The sequence below is a fragment of the Kogia breviceps genome, chromosome 13 (assembly GCF_026419965.1).
Source record: "Kogia breviceps isolate mKogBre1 chromosome 13, mKogBre1 haplotype 1, whole genome shotgun sequence".
NCBI lineage: Eukaryota > Metazoa > Chordata > Mammalia > Artiodactyla > Physeteridae > Kogia > Kogia breviceps.
The window spans coordinates 58,399,860-58,421,466 of NC_081322.1; the positions used below are offsets into that span (position 1 = coordinate 58,399,860).

Sequence of the window (21,607 nt, forward strand, 5' to 3'; positions counted from 1 at the left end):
CAGGTCCGATCTCTGGTCAGGGAACTACGATCCCACATACCAAGAGTCCAAAAAAAAAAAAAAACCAAACCCAAGATTCCTTATCAAATCCTCCTGGGTGACAACACAGTTTTCAAGGGCAGGAACCCACTCTGTCCCCCTTTGCCTGCCAAGCAATAACGCTATCCTTTTCTACTTCACCCAAAACTCCGTCTCCAAGATTTGATTTGGCACCGGTGCACAGAGAAGCTGAGCTTTCAGCATCAGGGGGAGGGGCCCAACAGTGCCCAAGATGGATTTCTGTAGGAAGGATGAAGTCTTAGAGTCAGAATTAACTTGATTTAAGGAAAATTAATTTAGCAAACTAAGATTCATACCCAATATATTTGATTGTGTAGCTCCCTCTTTCTTACCTGTCCTCTCTTAAAAGTGGATTACTGGGGCTTCCCTGGTATCGCAGTGGTTAAGAATCTGCCTGCCAATGCAGCGGGCATGGGTTTGAGCCCTGGTCCAGGAAGATCCCACATGTCGCAGAGCAATTAAGCCCATACGCCACAACTACCGACCCTGCACTCTAGAGCCCGCGAGCCACAACCACTGAGCCCGCGCACCTAGAGCCTGTGCTCCACAACAAGAGAAGCCACAGCAATGAGAAGCCCGTGCACCGCAACAAAGAATAGCCCCCACTCGCCGCAACTAGAGAAAGTCCAAGTGCAGCAACGAAGACCCAACGCAGCCAAAAATAAATAAATTTATTTTTTAAAAAGTGGATTATCATTTGTATAAGCTATAATATATATACATATTTTTCCCCATATACCCCCTCTCCTCACACACTCATAGCCTCCCCTACTCTCCACATCCCACACAAGTGTGGTATGTTTGTTACAATCAACGAACCACATTGACTCATCATTATCACCCAAAGGCCATCTTTACTCTTGATGTACATTCTATGGGTTTTGACAAATGTATAATGACATGTATCCACCACTGCAGTATCATTCAGAATAGTCTCACTGCCTTAAAGCTCCTCTGTGCTCTGCCTGTTCATCCCTTCCCTCCCCCACTGCCCCACAACCATTCATCTTTTTACTGTTTCCATAGTTTTGCCTTTTCCAGAATGTTACATAGTTGGAATTACACAGTATGTAGCCTTTCAGATCAACTTCTTTCACTTTGTAATATGCATGTCTTTTCATGGTTTGATAGCTCATTTCTTTTTAGTGCTAAATAAATATCTCATTGTCTAAATGTACCCACGTTTATTTATCCATTTACCTACTGAAGAACATCTTGGTTGCTTCAAGTCTTGGCAATTATGAATAAAGATGTTATAAACATCCAAAAAAAAAAAAAAGAATGGACCAGGAAAGGTTACAATCTACTCTCAAAATCTAAGACTTTGCCTTAAAAGCAAGGAGTCAGAGCACCTGGTCCTTCAAGAGATATCTGCACCTGGTCGTGGGCTTGTCCAATTCCCTCACGCAAAAAGACTGGAAGCCACAGTCTGAAACATACTAACTAGAACTTACAGTTCCTGTATAGATTATTATATTTAAGTGTATGGCCTATTATACATAGGTCTGTCATTCTCAGTCTTTTTCTGATTCAATATCCCTTATGTTTGTTATGAAATATATAAGGATCAGTCTGCTTTCCAAATAACTGGGTCATGATTCTGGAGCAGAGAACAAACAGTCATGGTACACATCCCCTTTTTAGAATGGATCTATACTTAAGATTACATGTGCTGGGACTTCCCTGGTGGTGCAGTGGTTAATAATCCTCCTGCCAGGGCTTCCCTGGTGGCGCGCAGTGGTTGAGAGTCCGCCTGCCGATGCAGGGGACACGGATTCGTGCCCCTGTCCGGGAAGATCCCACGTGCCGCTGAGCGGCTGGTCCCGTGAGCCATGGCCGCTGAGCCTGCGCGTCCGGAGCCTGTGCTCCGCAACGGGAGAGGCCACGACAGTGAGAGGCCCGCGTACCGCAAAAAAAAAAAGAATCCTCCTGCCAGTGCAGGGGACACAGGTTCGAGCCCTGGTCGGGGAAGATCCCACATGCCATGGAGTGGCTGGGCCCCTGTGCCACAACTATTGAGCCTGCACTCCAGAGCCCATGAGCCACATCTACTGAGCCCACATGCCACAACTACTAAAGCCCACGCACCTGGAGTCCGTGCTCTGCAACAAGAGGAGCCACCACAGTGAGAAGCCCGTGCAAGGCAATGAGCGGCCCCCCCAGTCGCAACTTGCAAAAGCCCACGCGCAGCAACAAAGACCCAACACAGCTAAAAATAAATTTTTAAAAAAAAAACAACTCACTTAAGATTACATATGCCACAGAAGTTTTGGGGTTTTTTTTAAATAAATTTATTTTTTTTTACTTATTTTTGGCTGCATTAGGTCTTCATTGTTGTGCACGGGCTTTCTCTAGTTGTGGCGAGCAGGGGGCTACTTTTTGTTGAGGTGCACGGGCTTCAGTAGTTGTGGCTCACGGGCTCAGTAGTTGTGGCTTGCGGGCTCTAGAGCGCAGGCTCAGCAGTTGTGGCGCACGGGTTTAGTTGCTCCGCAGCATGTGGGATCTTCCCGGACCAGGGCTCAAACCCGTGTCCTCTGCATTGTCTGGTGGATTCTTAACCACTGCGCCACCAGGGAAGGCCCAGAAGTTTGTTTTTTAATGCTCCTTTTTATTAAGACATGAATCTGGTCATACAGTGTACCAAAATGACAACATCTTAAGAAACTTACTTTGCAAATGGAGAGGAGCTTATGAAGACACCTGCTACCGCCAGAATCACAAAGACCCATGTGAGTAGGAGCATCCCGTGAGGATACAAAATTGCATTATTACGGTAAACTGAATATTATAAGAGCACTTAGTTCTGCAAGATTCAAGCCTGTGGTACAAATAGCTTCTCTGATTAAAAAAAAAAAAAAAAACTGACAAGAATGTTTAATTATATCTGGAGAACAACCATTTTCACAGATATAACCCATGGAAAAGGGAAGTTTATTTCAATTAAAGCTAGAAGAGATGCAGTAAGAAGGTGAAAGAGAACAAGAAATCCAAAGCTTGAATTGTACATGAAATCCTTGTTCAAGTTTAGAAGGCTTTCCTCTGTACTGACTGGCCAAAGGGCAACTGTGCAAGTGAGCTAACAGTTGTCAGAAGTTCAACCAGCCCCACGGCTCCATACAGCAGGACTCTAAAAGGGCTTTACCCTGTTGATAATGGCTTGAAAAAGCCTGGGGGTTTAAACGGATTTGAAACTACCAAGGTTAAGGAGGACTAAACATCAACAAAAAGAAAAAGAAAACAAAAAAAAGTTATCTAAAATTCATAGGTAAACGGCTATTCTAAATGCCAGTAATGCATTTACTTACCATGTGTCAAATGCAAATGAAGCAGTACAGATATCCTTTTCTATATCCTTTAGTTAAACAACATTCTTAAGGAGCTAAGGAGCCTCCCTATCTCTGCTTGATTCTAGTAATCTCATTTCTAAATCTGAGTGCTGCTCCTAGACAAGACACTAGTCTCACTGGGATGGACACTTCCTGAAGTGATATAGATCACACTTAACTTTCTGGTCAATTCTCATTTTAATCTTATTCCTGAATTAGAGTTTCCATATTTTAACTGAGATTACACCTCTCCAGGGGCTAAGCTGTTTCACCAATGTCCCAAACTTCCCACCTCCTGCAAGCTCCCTAAAAAATGTAAAATGCATTTTCCACAGATTGTTTTAGGTATTCTACACCAAAAACTTGATCACATTCACTCCAGCTCCCCCACCCATCACTTGATAGTGTTTTTCGGTTTGTTTTGTTTTTGCCATTCTAAGATTCTTAGGAATCCGTGTAAATTTGCCTATTGTTTTCATGAACACTGAATTATATTCTTTATAGTGCTTGCTGTGGTCTTTGTTAACTGGCAGATGAGTTGATCTATTTCAGGCATCCTGTTATCTACTCTCTGCTGGTTTTATTTTAAAGTGAAAGATAATGCAGTCAGAAATTTGAAAAGATAACAGCATGGGATCAGGATATTCTGCAAACATTGTTTAATTTAGTCCAGTAATAAGGATGACGATGGCCTCTCGCCTTCTGAGACGGCCCACATTCTGTCTATGGAGTGTCTCTCTAAATAAATCCACTTCTTACCTATCACTTTGTCTCTCACTGAATTCTTTCTGTGATGAGACATCAAGAACCTGAGCTTCATTGAGTCCTGAGACCAGGAACTAGGTGGGGGGATGGCAACTTTAGGCTGAGCACAAGATTCCTGGAACACCGCCCTGTTACCTCACCACCAGCCAATCAGAAGAAAGTCATGCACCCTGCAGCCCTCACCCCAAATTTTGCCTATTAAAAACTTCTCCCTGAAAACCATCAGGGAGTTTGGGGTTTTGAGCATGAACCCCAAGGCCAAGGGCCCATTCTCCTTGCTTGGCCCTGCAATAAACATTTCTCTGCTCAAAAATAAAAAGATGGGGCTTCCCTGGTGGCGCAGTGGTTGAGAATCCGCCTGCCGATGCAGGAGACACGGGTTCGTGCCCTGGTCCGGGAAGATCCCACATGCCGCGGAGCGGCTGGGCCCGTGAGCCATGGCCGCTGAGCCTGCGCGTCCAGAGCCTGTGCTCCGCAACGGGAGAGGCCACGACAGTGAGAGGCCCGCGTACCGCAAAAAATAAAAAAATAAAAAATAAAAAGATGATGATGATGATAATAAAAGCTAAAGTGGATGAATTTTATTAGTGTGCCAGGCACTCTTTTAAGCACTTTAACTCAGTATTCCTCAAAACAAACATCTGAGATAGGTACTTGAATCATCCCATTTTACCAGATGTGGAAACTGAAGGAATGTGGTTGGGTCACATAGCAAGGAAATGTCGGAACCAGTATTCACACTCGGGCAGTCAGGTTCCAAAGTCTGTGATATTAAATACTATGCTATATATTCTGACTGTCCTTTGCTTAAATATGAAATGGGCATAAAATGTTAGTGACTCGACTAAAACAGTTTTCTAAATTTCTACTTTTGAAGTTTGGGTCTTTGTAATCTGGCAATTTTGATTTCGCTTCAAACAAATTTACGTATTTCCAAAATTACTTTTCTCCTTAATTCACCCACAGGTGTATTGAAATGACAGTACTGTTGCTCCCCTTCAAAATGACCGACCCGGGCGCCAGGAATAGAATTTGCTCCGCTTCCAGGATGCAGGTGCAAGGGCAGTTTGGGGGATGGTCAAGGTCCACTCTCATTCCCAGCTGCCTCTCCGGATCCCCTCCCTAGTGGCTGCCCACTACTCAGGACAACACGCCCCCCTGAAGCAGTAGAGAGGAGACAGGTCAGAGTCGAGGCACCAGCGGCCGTTGATAAGCAGCTTCAGGCACAGCCAGTATGAATCTGCGGCCCAAAATCCAGGGGCCTCTGAGCAAGAGTGTTGAGGTTGTGAAGACATATTTACATACACTGTCCGCTGTGAGGACGCCTCCCCACCTTCCTCATCCTGCCTCAAAAGCGAGAAAAAGTGAGCTTCCAGAAAACAAACGTGCTCTCTCCTCTGCCCGACTTGTTTACACTTCCGATTAGTCAACTTTGGGGAATTTCCACTTGGTGGAATTTTACTATCACTGCAGCATATCTCTGCATATTTCTTTTTCAGTAAACTTCTAGTTTTTTATGTGTAGACTCAAGAATATGGAAAGACTGCTGACACACTGCATTGTGGACCCACAAATTGTGAGAGACAGACTTCAGTTTTGAGACTTGCCAAGCCACAAGGGTAAGGTCAGTCACAAAACAGATCCAGGCTTCACCCGCTGAGTTGCTAAAAGCGGAGCTATGCGAAGGTTACCACTGCTTAATTGTCACAAAAGTCATATCTGTGCCCACCAGCATATCCAGGCCCTGCCACAGTACTGACACATAGTAGACGCTCAAAGAACTTTGGAATGGAAGAGTAAATAAATCGATGCAAACCTTACAATCATGCTCTCACCAATTAGGCAAACCAGCTCAGAAAGCAAGAGCATTTTTTTCTCTCTTCATGAAAATATTCAAGAAGAAAAACTATACACACAACTTGCTATATATAAGCACAGTCCTTAAAACACATGTTCAAAAATTATCAGTAAAAATATTTTATAATCACATAATCTTCATTAACATATCTGGCGAAAGTACAAAAAATATTTTGGAACACAAGAGAGTAAAACTTACATGTATATATGAAACTTACATATATATATAAAACTTACATATATATATGAAAACTTGCAAAAGAGTAAAACTTACAGATATGTGAAAATGGGGGCTAAGTTTTATGATACATAACAAAATTACTCATTGTTCACAAGAATCTTACTGACTCTTCTTTTCCATACCACTTTCCCCAAAAGCTTAGATATGCAAACAACTTAGATGGCAATGCATAACTTAGATATGCAAATATACAAAGCATCTATTGTTTTCATTTCCATTCTTCACCATGTATTTTGTGCCTTCAACACAATAATTTCTTTATTATCCAAGTTTCTATTCCCCCCAAAAAATTTACATTTTTATGGTACTTTCCAATCAGAAAAATACTTTCACATATATTACTCATTTTACCTTTAAAAGTGTCCTATTGAGTAACTAGAGAAGCTATTAAAATGACTCTTTATTGTAATATTCCCATTTAGTGATAAGGAAATCAAGGTCAAGTAGAAAGGAATTACTCCAAATCTCAGAGCCTGAAAGTGACAGAGCTAAGAGTGGAACACAGTCTTACAGAAGCCCAATGCTCTGTGCACTAAAATGCTCTGTACACAGACCTCCAAAGAATCCAAAGAATCCTGCTCTCTCTGAAGCAGATCACTGCTAAATCCTTCACCTCATATACTCCCGAAGTACTTAAATACGAATTTAGATAAAGAGGCAAAAATGGATCAAGACTATATAGCACTCTGCTTCAAACAAGAAGGGTGTTAGGCAAATTATTACAAACTTCACCATTCAGAAGTCACAGCTATCACACCTGATGAAGGTATGAGGGGTAAAAAAAGAGTCATAGAGCAAACAGGCAACACACAGAGAAGAAGATAATAATTCATTAAGTTCTTTAAGATAACAAAGGTGTGTGAAAGCAAACCTCCAGTGACAGAAGGAAGCATGCTGAACAAACAGCAGTCAACAACCTTCCTCCCTAACCACTGCCTTCACCCGTAAGTGCCAGGCCAGCTGCTCTGGCCAGAGAAGGGAGGACACTCTAGTCTAAACTAGCGCAGCCACATTTGGGCGCCTGATCCTCAGGCACAGCCAGCGGCAGGCCGCCGATCTAACTCAGGCCCGGGAAATAAATCTCTCACCGTGAGAGGGGGAGGCTAGGCAAACAGCTGCTACTTCTCTACACTTCATTCATTATTCAGTACCTTCTCACAGCAACTCTGTCCAACATCCCATGTTTTCAGATATGCATTATAAAGTCAGGCAGCAAGAGGTGAGAAGATCAAAACTATAAACAAGTTCACCTTCACCTCCTGAGTTTTTCAAAATTTGAAGAGTTAACTAGGTTTTATTTCTGTGTCAATTAGCATCATTTACCATGGTAGCTTACCCTTTGGCATCTATTAAAAACAAACAAATGCATACATGCAAACACCTGTTCATGCACATATATGTGTAAATAAATCCTGCAGGATAACTGAAAAGAACAAGCAATTATCTAAAATAGTCTCTTTCTGGGAATTCCCTGGTGGCCCCGTGGTTAGGACTCTGAGCTTCCATTGTAGGGGGCACGGGTTCGATCCCTGGTCAGGGAACTAAGATCCTGCAAGCCACACGGTGAGGCCAAAAATAAATAAATAAATAAATAAAAATGATCTCTTTCATTCAAAGACACACAACTTATTATCACCTCATACTTGGAATACTATTCTAATCAAAGCCAGTCAAGTCAAGTTTGCCTTTGGAAACACTGGTTTTAGAATTTCAGAGTACAAACTAAAATGATTTTTTAAAACCTTAAATAATAACTATCTATATAAATAACCACTAAGCAAAAACAATACATATGTTTTAATAACAGTGACCAAATAAATCAAAATCTCAAGTTTGACCTCAAGTTCTTTCAAGCTATATGACTTTGAGCAAGTTATAGCAAATTAAGAGGCATTTGTTTCAAAGGTCCCTTTTAACACTCAAAATTCTGTCAAATTTTAATGTTGGACTTATTCAATACTGAGGCAAAGAGAATACAATCATGAAAATAATAAAATGCATGCTTTAAAGCAGGGCTTAAAGACCAAAAAAGAAACATTCCCTAAATGATGAACAGCTGATCTGCAATGCACACAAACCTGCCACAATCTGATGGCCTCCTTCCTCTCTTCCTCCTCCACCTCCTTCCCCTTAGAGACTAAGGCTTAGACCACCGTGTCTTCCTGATGTTACCACCTAGTGGTCCAGAGCAGGGAACAATCTGCTCCACCTATCTTTTCCCCACCATCTCCTTTCACCCCTGCTCAGAAGGAGTATAAATACACACACAGGTGCACCCCTCTCTGCTTTCACTGGCTTTCACTGCTCACGACTTATTTAATTCTATCTCAAGTAACCACACTGTGGTTTGGCTGCTTTTCCAGAACCTATCCCTCTATCTGTTGACAACTGATAGTTTCATCCACAGTCCCCTCGCCCCCATCAGTCCACATGACCTGGTTGGGGGATCTAGGGCTGAACCCAGAATGCTAGTAAACTAAGCCAATCAGCCTACTTCCCCTCAGGAGCTGCAGATATGATTCACCGAATCCAAGGCCAGTGAACCACCTTTTCAAGGTGCCCAGTGCATAGTGCACATTTTCCTAAAGGACCAGAATCTGGAAGCTGCTAAAAAACCACCTCGCCTCTACAAGAAGCCTAAGACCGAAGTTCTGGAGCACACCAAAGCTAAGTTGAGCAGGCAGAGAAAGGTCACATCCCAGTGGAATTATGTGAACTCCTAAGTAAAGCTCCACCTGAACTGTCAGGAGAGACAATAAATTCCTGTTTTGTTGCAACCAGTCTAAGCTGCATTTTCTGCCACTAAGTAACCAAAAAAATGTCTTATTGCTACATCTGTGTATATAATCTGTGTATATATTCAATAATGAATCTTGGCTCTACTAGCCCCTCACACTGTCACCTGAGGCAAGTTAATACTTAACCTCTCTAGGCCACAGTTTGCAAAATGGAAATGATGCTGATCTTAAAGGATTATGGTGAGTATTTTAAATTACGTAAAACACCGATCATAAGGCCTGGAAGGTTATAGGCACTCAGTAAATGGCAGTTCCTATTGTTGTTTTGGCAACTGCTTTTTGCTCTGTCCTCTCTAATGTGTGAGGGAATAAATGAACCTAATTATTGCTGATAAGAATACAAGTAGAATTAGTACAAACAGCAAGAATTTGGTGTAAAACTAGAAAAGGTAACAAATCAGAGACTTTAGTCTTTAAAGTTCTTCAAGATGTATGGAAGTACCTTTGAGAGTTTCTCTCCATCACTAAGTTCTCTAACACTAATCTGTCCACAATTAAACCTCTTCCTTTGAACACTAATGTCTAAATCAAATAAATGTGGAAGTCACTGATTTGTATTCATTAATCCAGTAACTATATTTCATGTATTTAAAACAATACAGGTTAAAAAAATAAAATTAAAATAATTTTTTAAAAAAATACAGGTTAAGCAGACTTTCACTTATAGTATCAAACATGTAGAGAATTCTGCTGTGCACTGCCCCAAACTCCATCTCCTGATATCACAATACAACCATTACGGGTTAACATTAATTTATATCTCTTGTTTTTCATTAATTTCTGCCATAAGCATGTCATTATGCCAGTATTTTCTGAGTCGCTAGTGAATGGCAAAAACAAACAGAGCAATCGTGATTTAATCAGAGACTTCACTGTTCAAACAGCCAGCAAAAGTAGACACATTTAGAATAGTAAATGGATAACAAAACACACTTACAGGCTCATTAATAAGAAGGCAATTAGGTCTTCTGGGAAAATTCATTTTCTCAAAGAATGCTAAAGCAAGCTACAAAATGCAAGTAAAATTGTGTTTTGATATGAACAGTGTACACTGTCTATTACATCATAATTTTTCTCTGGAGAAAACTGACAAGAATCTCTGTTCTTAAATATGAGCACAAAGGATAGTAAAAAGAATACCAGTGATATTTAATGCATTCTACCTAACTCCCATTCATTAAATTTGACTGTCCTATAAATGAGCTCTTTATTACAAAAATCCTTAAAATACACTTATAAGAGAAAGAGAAATATAAAACAAGAAACTGCAGTTACTAGTTAAAAAAAGAGGGAATTGGGCTTCCCTGGTGGCACAGTGGTTGAGAGTCCACCTGCCGATGCAGGAGACACGGGTTCGTGCCCCAGTCCGGGAAGATCCCACATGCCCCGGAGCGGCTGGGCCCGTGAGCCATGGCCGCTGAGCCTGCGCGTCCGGAGCCTGTGCTCCGCAACGGGAGAGGCCACAACAGTGAGAGGCCCGCATACCGCAAAAAAAAAAAAAAAAAAAAGAGAGAGAGAATTATCGTTTTCCATATCAACATGTCAATATGCAAAGTAAAAATGATTGGCATATATCATGTTTAGTTCCTCAGATAATATGTTTACCTTTAAATATTCTTATATAATACATTCACAACTAAAAGTATTTAGCCTTATTTTTACTCTCTCATGAAATATTTTTTTCAAAATTGTCTGAGTATTCTTTTTAAAAAAAAAAACCTGAACAGTATTGTTGTTTTGATGCATCTGGGGTGTTAAATTATAATTCAGTAAATACTGATCAGAAATATAATTCCAGGGAAATTTGTTTCATGTTGTAATTAATTCTTTCACAACTCTACAGTAAAGAGCATGTGGCAAATCTTTTCAAGCTGATCTTTCTTTGTCCTAGAGCAGTGTTTCTCAAAAATTAAATGTTCAAGCAAATCAGCAGGGGATTTTATTAAAATGCAGATTCTGAGTCAGTAGGTCTGGGGTGGGCTCTGGTATGTGATCACAAGATCATCGCAGGTTCCCAGGTGATGCTGATGCTGCTGGTCCATGGACGATAATTCAAGTAGCAAAATTCTAGGGTATCTTGCCATTGATGAATCCAATGACCATGACGCAATCAGCCGTCAACCCTTAAATGGTCAGTGAGGGCATTAGAAAGTCTTCCTGTCTCTACTCTTGAATTTGCCGGATGACCTAAGTCGAATCACATCAAGGAGCTGTGGCCAGTCTGCCACTTAAGCAGCTGCTAGCACCCTACCGTCCAACAAGGACTAGGGGAATTTCTGTAGCTGATCAGCTGCTGCCCTGGACTGGGTTTGGAGAATCAGCCTACAAGCAGCTGGTTAAGGCACAGGCTGCATGTGGAAGAGTTTATATAAATAGATACCAATCTATTGGAATTAGGTTTCTTATTTTCTCCTTTAAAGTATAGTACAGTGCAGTATATTATATACTATATAGTTCATAATTTTCCATTTCAGTTTCTTCATCTATGAAATTGACAAAATAATTCTCTACTTTCAATACTCTATCTAGAATATAAGTATAGGAGTTTGATCCCATCTGTAGATATCCTTGGTTTCCTTCTCACTCGAACCTTTGGACAATGACGTTCTATCGTTGTTAAGATATTTGTGTGTGTGAATACACATATTTACATCTTTCAATTTTCTCAACAAAATAAATGCAAACAGTAACTCTAGACACTATTTTATTTGGATTTGTTTCTGAGTTCTTCTTTTGAAAATAATTCCTAGAATGACACCTGTAAAAGGATTCAGCCAGCACTGCTCTGTTCATCATTTTTATTAACAGAGCTCTATCTACAATCATATAAAGTGGAAACATGGATTATTTCATTCAGGACCACTTAATTTGCTCCTAAAACAACTGTAAGTGACAAAATAAGCCACATGTAATTTTTATGGATTACCAACACACAGAGGAGAATGCCAAAAAACTCAACCAGAGTTAAGTGGGGAAACGGCAATGTTCCACAACAGGATCGATATGATTCTTACATCCCAAGCCCAATGTTTCCCAGAAGCTCAACAATCTGCAAAACCACACAAAACTTTTTTAATTATGTAAGTTCTGTTTTTATTACTAAAATACTAACTATAAATCAAAAGAATTCCCATAAGAATACTGCAGGAAAATAAACATACCTTCCCCAAAAGAATTTTCATGAAATTAATAAAACCTTTTATGTGGAACTATGTCTAAGAGCATTTCTCATAAAAACACAATTTCCACTAAGACGGAATTTGAAGTTTGTAAACCATCTACCTCCAGACTTCTCATTGACATCACACATTCAAACATAACTTTTAAAGTTTTCCAAAGCCCAGATGTAGGTCACTATCTTAAAATAACAGGCAATGTGGCACTCAAATTTTTTCTAACCCCATTTACAAAAAGGAACTCAAAGTCTCTCTTCCATTGAGAGATATATAAGCACAAACAAATACTCTGTGACATTAAAAGATTATTTCATGGATTTATAAGTTTATTTCTACCTTCAATTGAAATAAAAATTAGCTTGATTGATGTACTTACTTAGTTATCAAACATCCATTTAAGACATCATGAATTGACAAAATACCATTATTCAGAACTATGACAAACAGCATGAGTTTTGATGAAAGAAAAACAAGTCATGTTCAAAAGCAATTATAACGTTTTTAGGCAAAAAGAAACACCATTTGATAAAGGAACACAAACCAGACACATATGATCAAAGGGTACAGTCTGAGAGGAATACACAGAGGGAAGTTTTTACATCCACAGAATAAGAAATGAATGTGTTCAGGCAAAGGCAAAGGCTGATTCCAATAAACAAATGAAAAATAGGGCTTTTTTCCCTCTTTAGAAAATTAAAGATCAAACACACACACACACACACACACACACACACACACACACACAGGATCCCAGTGTTTTGTTTTATCTTTAAGAACAATCTGTAAACTCCCTTGATGTTTCCTGCTCTCAGTCTTCCAACAATCCTCTTCCTGCCCTCTGTGAAGAGCAAGTAGGGGAAATAGGAAGAGCACAGGGCAGAGGAGGACAGCATTTTCCATGCCTCAAAGAAGCAGATCCATATTTAGCATGACTTACACTGTCTTTAACACCATCTTGAGCAGACCTAGAACACAGCACTTCAAAAGCATTAGTAGGCAACAACCTAGTTTCTCTATATAGGACCATATCACATGAATTAAATGTTTGATAAAGGCCATAAAAATGTGTAGTAAACCATCACTGCCTAAAATATGAGATTAGGTGGGAGGACTGGCATTTGCTCTGGGTAATGGTTGAGTCATATTTCCAGTTTCTAAGAACATGATCAGCACCAAAAGATATTTGGTGAAGACAAAAAGGCTGTGATTTTGTGTATCTGCACGTGGAGCTTTGTTGTTGCTAGAGGGGAGTGGGAAGGAGTGTGGGAGAGGGGCAAAATGACAGAGGGGTTGATTTATTTTTCAGATTCACATTTATGAATACAAAGAGAAGAGCTGTCAGCAGCACACATGCCAAAGCCCAAATAGCAGCCAGACCTGCCTCTTCCCGTCTGGGCTGGCCAGACACAAAACGACATCTTGCAATGTAGGAAAATCAAGAGTCAGTTATATGGAGACTGGTGACAGAAAAACCTGTCCCAGAAATGTCTGGTTACATATTATTAAATAGTTTAGAACTTGAAGTTTTAATGAATTGAGGGATCGAGAGATTCTGGCCAATCAAAACCAGAAAACCGACAGGCAAACCTTTAAAAAGCTGTCTCTCTGATGTATCTTCCCAGTAGAGATAATAAGTATAAGAGAAATTTAACTCACATACAGAGACAGCAAAGAGAGAGACACTGGGAAAGTGGCATTGCTTTGATGAGTTGCAAGGTTCTAAGGGATCAAGTAAGTAAACGCTTACAGTGTGACATGCCAGGAACTATATCCAAGGCAGGATCTGGAGTTGCATTTCCAGGCTCACATCATACTAGAGAGACAATAGTCCCTCTCTAGGTCACTGATAAGACTGCATCTAAAAAGCCACATATTTTTCTCCCACTGAGATGAAAAGGGTGCACAGCCAGTAGTTAAACAGACAGCTAAAGAAATTGACTAAAAATAAATTTCTTCTATAGTTTGAATACTATGAATGTTAATAGTGACTCTTCCACAGGTTTAGCTCAAGTAAGGATTTACAGAAGGTTAGTTAAAAAAAAAAAAATTAAAGGATAATTTCTCTCAATGTGCTGATAAAATTATGATCTGGCCAAACAAGGATGTTTATGTTTAACAACAATTAAAATGAATGAATGGCTGAGTGACACACACACACACACACACACACACACACACACACAAACACACACACTCCTGAACAGTCTGCGCTTACTAGGACAGACTGGGGGAGCAAGAAAAGACTGAAGTCAATGCACTTAGCTACTTTAATATATGATGATTACACCCCAGATAGCTGCATAATGTCTGACAATATACAGTTCCAGCTCATTTAAACTATTTCACACCATCCTCATAAAAAGCATGAGGAAAGGTCAGAACAGGTATTATTATCCCCATTTTACAGATGAGAAAGCTGAGTCTCCAGGTACCACATCTATGACTGATTTTGTCAGTCATCTGAGTCCTAATACACAAACTTTCTCACATTATATCGAGATGGCAACTACACAACCTAGTGAAAAAACTTCAGCACACTCTTGTGCTTCTATGCCTCAATTTCCCCAGATGTAACACAGATATGACACATTTTTTTAGGTGTTAAGTGAGCCATCAAACTGAAAGAATATAAGTTGAGATTTATAAGCAGCTCTGGAAGTTCAGGTTTTCAAGAGGCTCACCATGTAGCATTTTTACACCTTAACCCCAAAAGCTAAGAAAAAATTCAAAATGATGAAAATATTCCTAAACTGTGGTTTAAACAAAGCAGACTGGATGAGTACCTGATATGTCAAAGATCCAACAATCTGCAGTCTTTCAAGTTTTGCTTTTGAGGCTCAGCATGTTAGGAAGCACACAATAATATCTAAAAGTGGAAAATGGCCTAATAAGTGTGATTTTTAAAACATATTTTAAAGTTCTGAACATGTATTTATTTGTTTTACACTTTTAAAGCATTTTTATTTAAATTTCTCAAAAGAAATAAAAGTTCATCATTTAAAGTAGAATGTAAGTAAAAAACGCAAGAAAGAATACACCTCCAATTTCTGACCCCGTGTCTTTGCAACAAATCTGCCTGCCATAAAATCTGATGACAGAAGAATAACAAATGACTTAGGTGAAGCAGAAAATGGAAATTTTTACAAAACAAACGTTTAGCTTATGGAGAAAGGCAGATCCACAATCTGAACTGTGGGAATAAAAGACATTCATTTCGGGGCATATATACAAATCCTGAATGGCAAAATTTTGAGATACAGTCCTGCCACAATTGCATTTGTTAGGACTGCACATTCTTTCACTTAACTATAAAATAAAGTCGAATGTTTTGCTTTGTCAAAAAAGAAAAGCCAGGCTTATTTAGTTAAATTACTTGGAACTGCATGTCTAAGAATATAACTGTTCATTAGAGATATCTGAACTCCAAGGATCAGAAAAGCTCATCTGTACATTCCGCTGGAGGAAATTTAGTATTTACTTGCTCATTAAAGGGTAAATAACATTTGAAAAGAGAAAAAGAAAAGTTTCTTTACAGATGAAAATATATCCATCAGTTGTTGAGACATTAATAGTTGCAAATTTTGAATACATGTAAGTTTAATCATGCAACTGGTAGAATTCCAACTTTCAATTAACAAACTCCATGCTTTTTCAAGCGTAGGCTCTCCGTGCATTGACAAACACTGTGCAGAAATCAATACCCACTCCAACTTGCCTGCATGTAATGTCTTACATCAACCACGCTTCCAGTACCAACAGGCATTATATGTCAGACATGACTGCAGTAATGCTTACTCCAGAAAGAATTAAAATTAGGCTTTCGGATCATTCACTGCACATAGCTGTTGTCCTCTGTATACATCACCTATATACATTAACTTTTCCTGTACTCGCTGCATTTCATAACCTGCCTGAGTGCACAGCACATGCTGCCATCTGAATTTGTTATCTACCTCCTTTTACAGAGTTCTAAAGGGGGGAAAGAGAACGGAAGGGAAATAAACATTACTCCGGAAAACAATTTGAGTTTACTTCCAGGAAACCAGGCAGCCACAACAACGAGAGAAACTGACAGTGCAAAGTTCGTCCGTTCTCCGCGTTCTGTGGCCTCAGCCAGGAGCGCGGCTGTCGCTTCCCCCGTCTTGTCCAGGAGCCCTCGGCCACCTCTGCGTCTCCATCTGCACCGCGAACCAAGGAAGCAGATGCGCTCGCCAGCCAAGCAGAGCTGGGTGGGCTGGCCAGAAAAGTTATCTGGACTGGCGGGAAGCAGACGATCGCCCGGGAGCCTGCTTCCCAGCGTCCACCTGGTGAAACTTCAGAGCCCCCAGAGGACAGAACGAAAGAAGCAACCGCCAGGAAGGATCACAGAACTGGAAGGGAACGGAGGACGGCACCGGGAGAAATGGGGTTTCACGGACTTCTCTAAGTGGTTTTACTAGAACCCAAAGGGCTAACTGGCGACACCGCACCGGATGCCTCCTCTTGGGTTCTCTGGGCGGGCGGCAGTCGTTTGTAGCCCCCATCACGCAGGCCGGCTCCGGGAGGAGCTGGGCCAGCTTCGCGGTGGCTCTGCCGGAGAAGCGGGCTCCCACACCGCGGGTCAGGCGTCCCAGACCCGGCGCCCAGACCTCGCTGCCCAGGACAGCTCGGCGTGGATCCTTAGAATCATGTTTCAAAACATCTTACAGGCTCCACCAACACACACACGGAACCTACTCCGCGCAGCGCCCTAACCCACAGGGCGAACCCAGGAGCAGCCCAACGCTGGAGGAGGCGACAAGGACTGGGGGAGGGACGGGGAAGTAGTTAGACAATAGTCAGGAGAGATTATTCCCAGGACAAAAAGCACCTGGCAAAGCGCGCCGAGGTCACTCCCTTCGAGTCTCCACCTTTCTGACAATGGCTTCCCCGGGAAATTTTTTTTTTTTGGAACGCTCTAGCGGCGGAGAGCAACAAGCCCGCACTCCGAGCAACAGAGTAGCAGTCCCCAGAGTCGTAACTACTTTTTCCTTCTCTCTTCCCCGGCGCGGTGCAGCCGGCGCCGGACGCCGAGGCTCTCAGTTTCCCAAGAAAAGCACTGTCTCGCGCACTCCCGCACAGCCCTGCCCGCCTGCGCCCGGAGCGATCCTCCGCCAGGAACAATGGGTCGCGACGGGGAAACTTACCTGCCCCCGTGGCGCCCAGCCCGGTGCCCAGCATCCCAGCCGGCACGAAGTCTGGGGACATCTCTCTCTATGCCCGGTACCCCCCACCCCGGGTCGCGAAAGCTTCCCCCAAACCCTTGCCCCCCGGCCCTAGAGAGGAGCCGGCTCCACCCCTGGCGAGCCCCGGGTCGGGCATTCGTCGGAGCTCCGGACGCCTCCTCGACCACTCACCTGCTGAGAACTGGCCTTGGGCCGACCCCAGGAGAGGCCAAGGGGAGAGGAGTAAGAGCGCCACAAAAGCAGGCAGCGCCGCCGCCGCTGTATCCATGTCGACTTTGGGAGAAGTTTCAAGCCGCTTTGCAAAGAGCTGCCGGGAGGGATCGCAGCGAAATCCACAGCTGACGGGTCGGCCGGGCCCGGCGGGGTGAGGGCGGGGAGTGGACAGCCTCCCGCCCGCACTTTTTCCTTCTCCGCGGTCGCCAAACTACCTCTGGGGCGCCAGCGTCGCCCGAGTCGCCGGCCGGCCGCGGCGGCAGCTCTCCATGCTCGGCACAGGCTCTCCTGTTAGTCAAGAGTTACTTTGCTCTGGGAGGGATGGGGGCGGAGCCGGGGGTGACGTCGCCCCGCGGGCTCCGGGCGCTTCTGAGGAATGCAGGCTCGGGCGCGGCGCCGCCGCCGCCGCCGCCGCCTCCTGCCGGAGAGACGCGCGCCAACCCCGGCCGCGCGCTCCGCGCTGCCTTTGTTCGCAGCCCGGGCCCAGCCGCCCGCTGCCGCTCGGGGGCAGCGGGCGCGAAAGGGGACTCTCGCCGTTGTCTGCCCTGTTTCAGAAATCGCACTTTGAAAAGCGAGAGTTGGGTAAGCAGTGTGGCCGGACCCCAGAGATGAACGCGGAGAAACCCCGCCGCCCAAGCAGAGGCGCCCCGGGGTTCTGTCCCCAAGGCGGAGGTCCTACCGTATCGGTGGCCGGTAGGGAGAAGGGGGAGTGTAGAAGCGCCCAGAGGAAACACCCACCTGCATCGCAAACTCTCTGTTCCCTATTCGTGTAATAAGGAATGAGACACCCCACCCCCGTAGAAAACTTATTGTTCCTTCTTCATATAAAAATAAAACTTGAACCAAAATAAATGTTCAGTAACTTCCCAGTGTGAACAGCTGGCATGTCTCCTTTTTGGTTTGTCATTTGCCGAATATTTGGATTTACTCTCTGCTTCACTGACTTTGCTTGTAGTTCTGAAACCTTCCGGCCTCTTTCTACTTTCCTCCGGAAGAACCTAACAACTGCATCAGGGCTTATTATCCTTGCCTTTCACGAGGGTATGCTGGAGTAGGAAAGGCTTTTTGTTTTGATTTTAATATCTAAGAGATATTTAAGACATAAGTATTTAACAAAAGAACTTTACACGGACAATGAAAACAGCAACAAATGATTTCATCTGGAGGAAAATAATGCTGTATTATGACAGTAAAGTATTTTACAGTTTGCTGATTCTTCAGAAGCTTGAAGTGGTTTCACCATATGCCACATTTATAATACGTGCTTCTGTGAAAAGACTGTATAGTGTATACTTTATTCATTTTTGTAAAATAGCGAATAAAATAGATGTGTTCACAGTAGAATAAACAATTTTTTTTAGAATTTTGGTGTCATATATACAATTCCTAGAACAATGGAATCTCTTGATTGACATCTGTCAGTTACTCAGACATCTTTAGCTTTTGTAAATCATGGACAATGTGACATTCAATTTAATATAATATTCACACAATTTACCAGGACACATATCCCTTTATTCAGATTAAGTATACGCTATTAAAGACCAGGTTTATGATAGAACTCGTTATATATATATACACACACATATATATATATATACCAATCAGCAAGGAAAATACTTCTTTAAAATTTTGATAAGAATAGACGCTTGATTAAACGTAACCGGCAGTCTTATAGCTGGCTCATTGGCACACTGACTAGCTCAGCACTTGTCAATTCAATTCAGCAATAAGTTCATTCTTCCTTAGGGTGCAATGTAGATTATTTTTTAAGTCATTAACCTATAACTGTTAGCACACATCACTGTTCCTATTTCTTTGATTGAAGAATATTCCTAAATCCTAGGTAACAAAAAACTGAAGGACATATATTTTCCTTTTAAAGGACTTAGCAGAACTTTGTAAAACTTAGAAATAATATGTCTCAGGAAAAACAAACACCCCTCCTCCCCCATCCATATACTAATTAATCTGTTCTATTCCTGACAGAGAGTTCATGACTTGGTAGGTGTGTTTGTTTAAACACACAGAAAGCTTGTTTAAAAATTGACATACAGTGCCAGGGCAAAGTGCGCACCGTTCTAGCTTGCCCATTCCTTGGGTCAACTGACAGAAGATTCATCTCACTTTCTCCATTCAGGAAGTAATAACAATAACAAGTAATGTTTACAGAGTGCTTACAATGTGCTAGGCACTGGTTTAAAATACATAATGTCTCGTTGAGACATTAAGATATACAAAGTCTCCTTGAGTTAAGACAACAATCCTATGACATCAGTACAGTCATTACTCTCATTTGACAAATGAGGAAACAAAGTTAGAGATTAAGTAATTTGTCCAACAGCACATATATGGGTAAGAAGTGGGAGAGGGGAAACAAAGAGGGACAAGGAAATCCTCAAATGGAGTCAGCAAATTAGCAAGGATGTCTTCTCACTAAAAATCAAAGCAATGCAACAAAACTTTTGGACAAGTAAATCAGTACTTTTGTCCTTAGTTGTCACTAATGCTGGCCACAATACCTAATGCTGGCCACGGTATATTGAAATCATTTGAGTAGAGAATATATGTGTCTTTCACATAGTACTCGGCAAATATTAGGAATTTACTAGGTCTTTGTTAATTTGAAAGAATGGATGAATGTATCAATCAAACAATAGAAGTGTAAATTTGATATAACAACAAAAAATTGTCAACATGTGTTCAAAAAAATCACTAAAGTGTTTGTATTCTTTAATCTACTAGCTATTCTAAGGAAATAATCCAAAATATGGGAAGTGTTATAGACACAAAGATATTTATCACTTACAAAAGGGAAAACTGGAAATAATACAAAAGTCTAACCATGGGCAGATTCATGAGCATTATCTGGATTGAATATCTCACAGCCACTACTAGAAATGAAGGTATTAAAGAAAGAGTAAGCTGCAAAGTGGGAAGATGTTTCTGATAAAATGTTGGGTAAAAAAAAAGATCAGAAGACAATACAGATACATCTTCAGTTTGGGAAGATGAAAACGTTCTGGAGATGGATGGTGGTGATGGTTGCACAACAATGTAAAAGTACATAACGCCATGGAACTGTATACTTAAAAATGGTTAAAGTGGTGCTTTTTATGTTATGCATGTTTTACTACATTTAAATAATCGGAAGATGAAGTCAACGTATACTAAGATTACAAATAAGAAAAAAGGCTGAAAAAAATGCCCGATAAACCATAATATTGATATAATTAGAAGTAAATGTAGAATAGTAACATCTTATAACTGCCCTTCCCTATTTTCCTACCGTTTTTGGTATGTGGTTATAGTATATCTTTTTAAAGAAGACAGGTTTGTGGTCTGATTGATTGCAGATTTACCAGGAAATAACTCCAGTCAAAAATTTAGATCTACATTTGACAAAATGTTTTCTGTAGAATCCCAGTTCTATCAAAATTTAGCAAGTAAAATTGGAAAATAGGGTCTTCAGATCAAATTAACTTTAACTCTAGATTGAGCAAAGTTAAACAGGTTCCTTCACTAGAGCTTTACTGCATATCTTTAAATGCATATATCTTTACTGCATAACTTTTCAATGGTTACCAGTATGGTATTGTGCAAAGTGAATCTGTTAGAGAGAGGAAAAGAATACATTGTTTCTCAAGGTTTTGGACAATAGAACTCTTTAAAAGAGAAGTATTTCTCAGGATTAGGGTTCCAGGGAACAGAATTTGGGAAGCACTGTTTTAAGCAGCATTTAACATCTCTGCGTCTCAGTTTCTTTCATATGAAACTGAGGCTTATCAATCAGATTTTTCAGAGGACTAAATGAAATATAGTATATTTTAATATGTATTTTTGTAAAGATGTAAATTTAGTTATAGGTATAGATATGAAAGGGCCCAGATGATATTAATTGCTGAGTAAATGTTCTTTTCTTGTTCCACTGAAGGATTATGTACAAACATGTACCCAGCAAAAGCAA

At 41.3% G+C, this 21,607-nt stretch overlaps 1 protein-coding gene across 18 annotated transcripts in view; it reads right to left on the reverse strand.

Annotated features, from left to right (window-relative positions):
- PTPRK (protein tyrosine phosphatase receptor type K) overlaps positions 1 to 18,080 on the reverse strand; it is a 583,718-nt gene extending 565,638 nt beyond the window's left edge. For 14 of the 18 annotated variants that reach the window (XM_067010728.1, XM_067010724.1, XM_059083559.2 and 11 more), the window contains exon 1: positions 17,599 to 17,984. In XM_067010728.1, coding sequence (XP_066866829.1) covers positions 17,599 to 17,695 — 97 coding nt within the window. In that variant the 5' untranslated portion in view covers positions 17,696 to 17,984. Of the gene's footprint in view, positions 1 to 17,598 lie in introns of all 18 variants that reach the window. The other 4 variants (XM_067010722.1, XM_067010719.1, XM_067010720.1 and 1 more) reach the window with 3 other exon arrangements.
- Between the last annotated feature and the right edge of the window lie 3,527 nt (positions 18,081 to 21,607).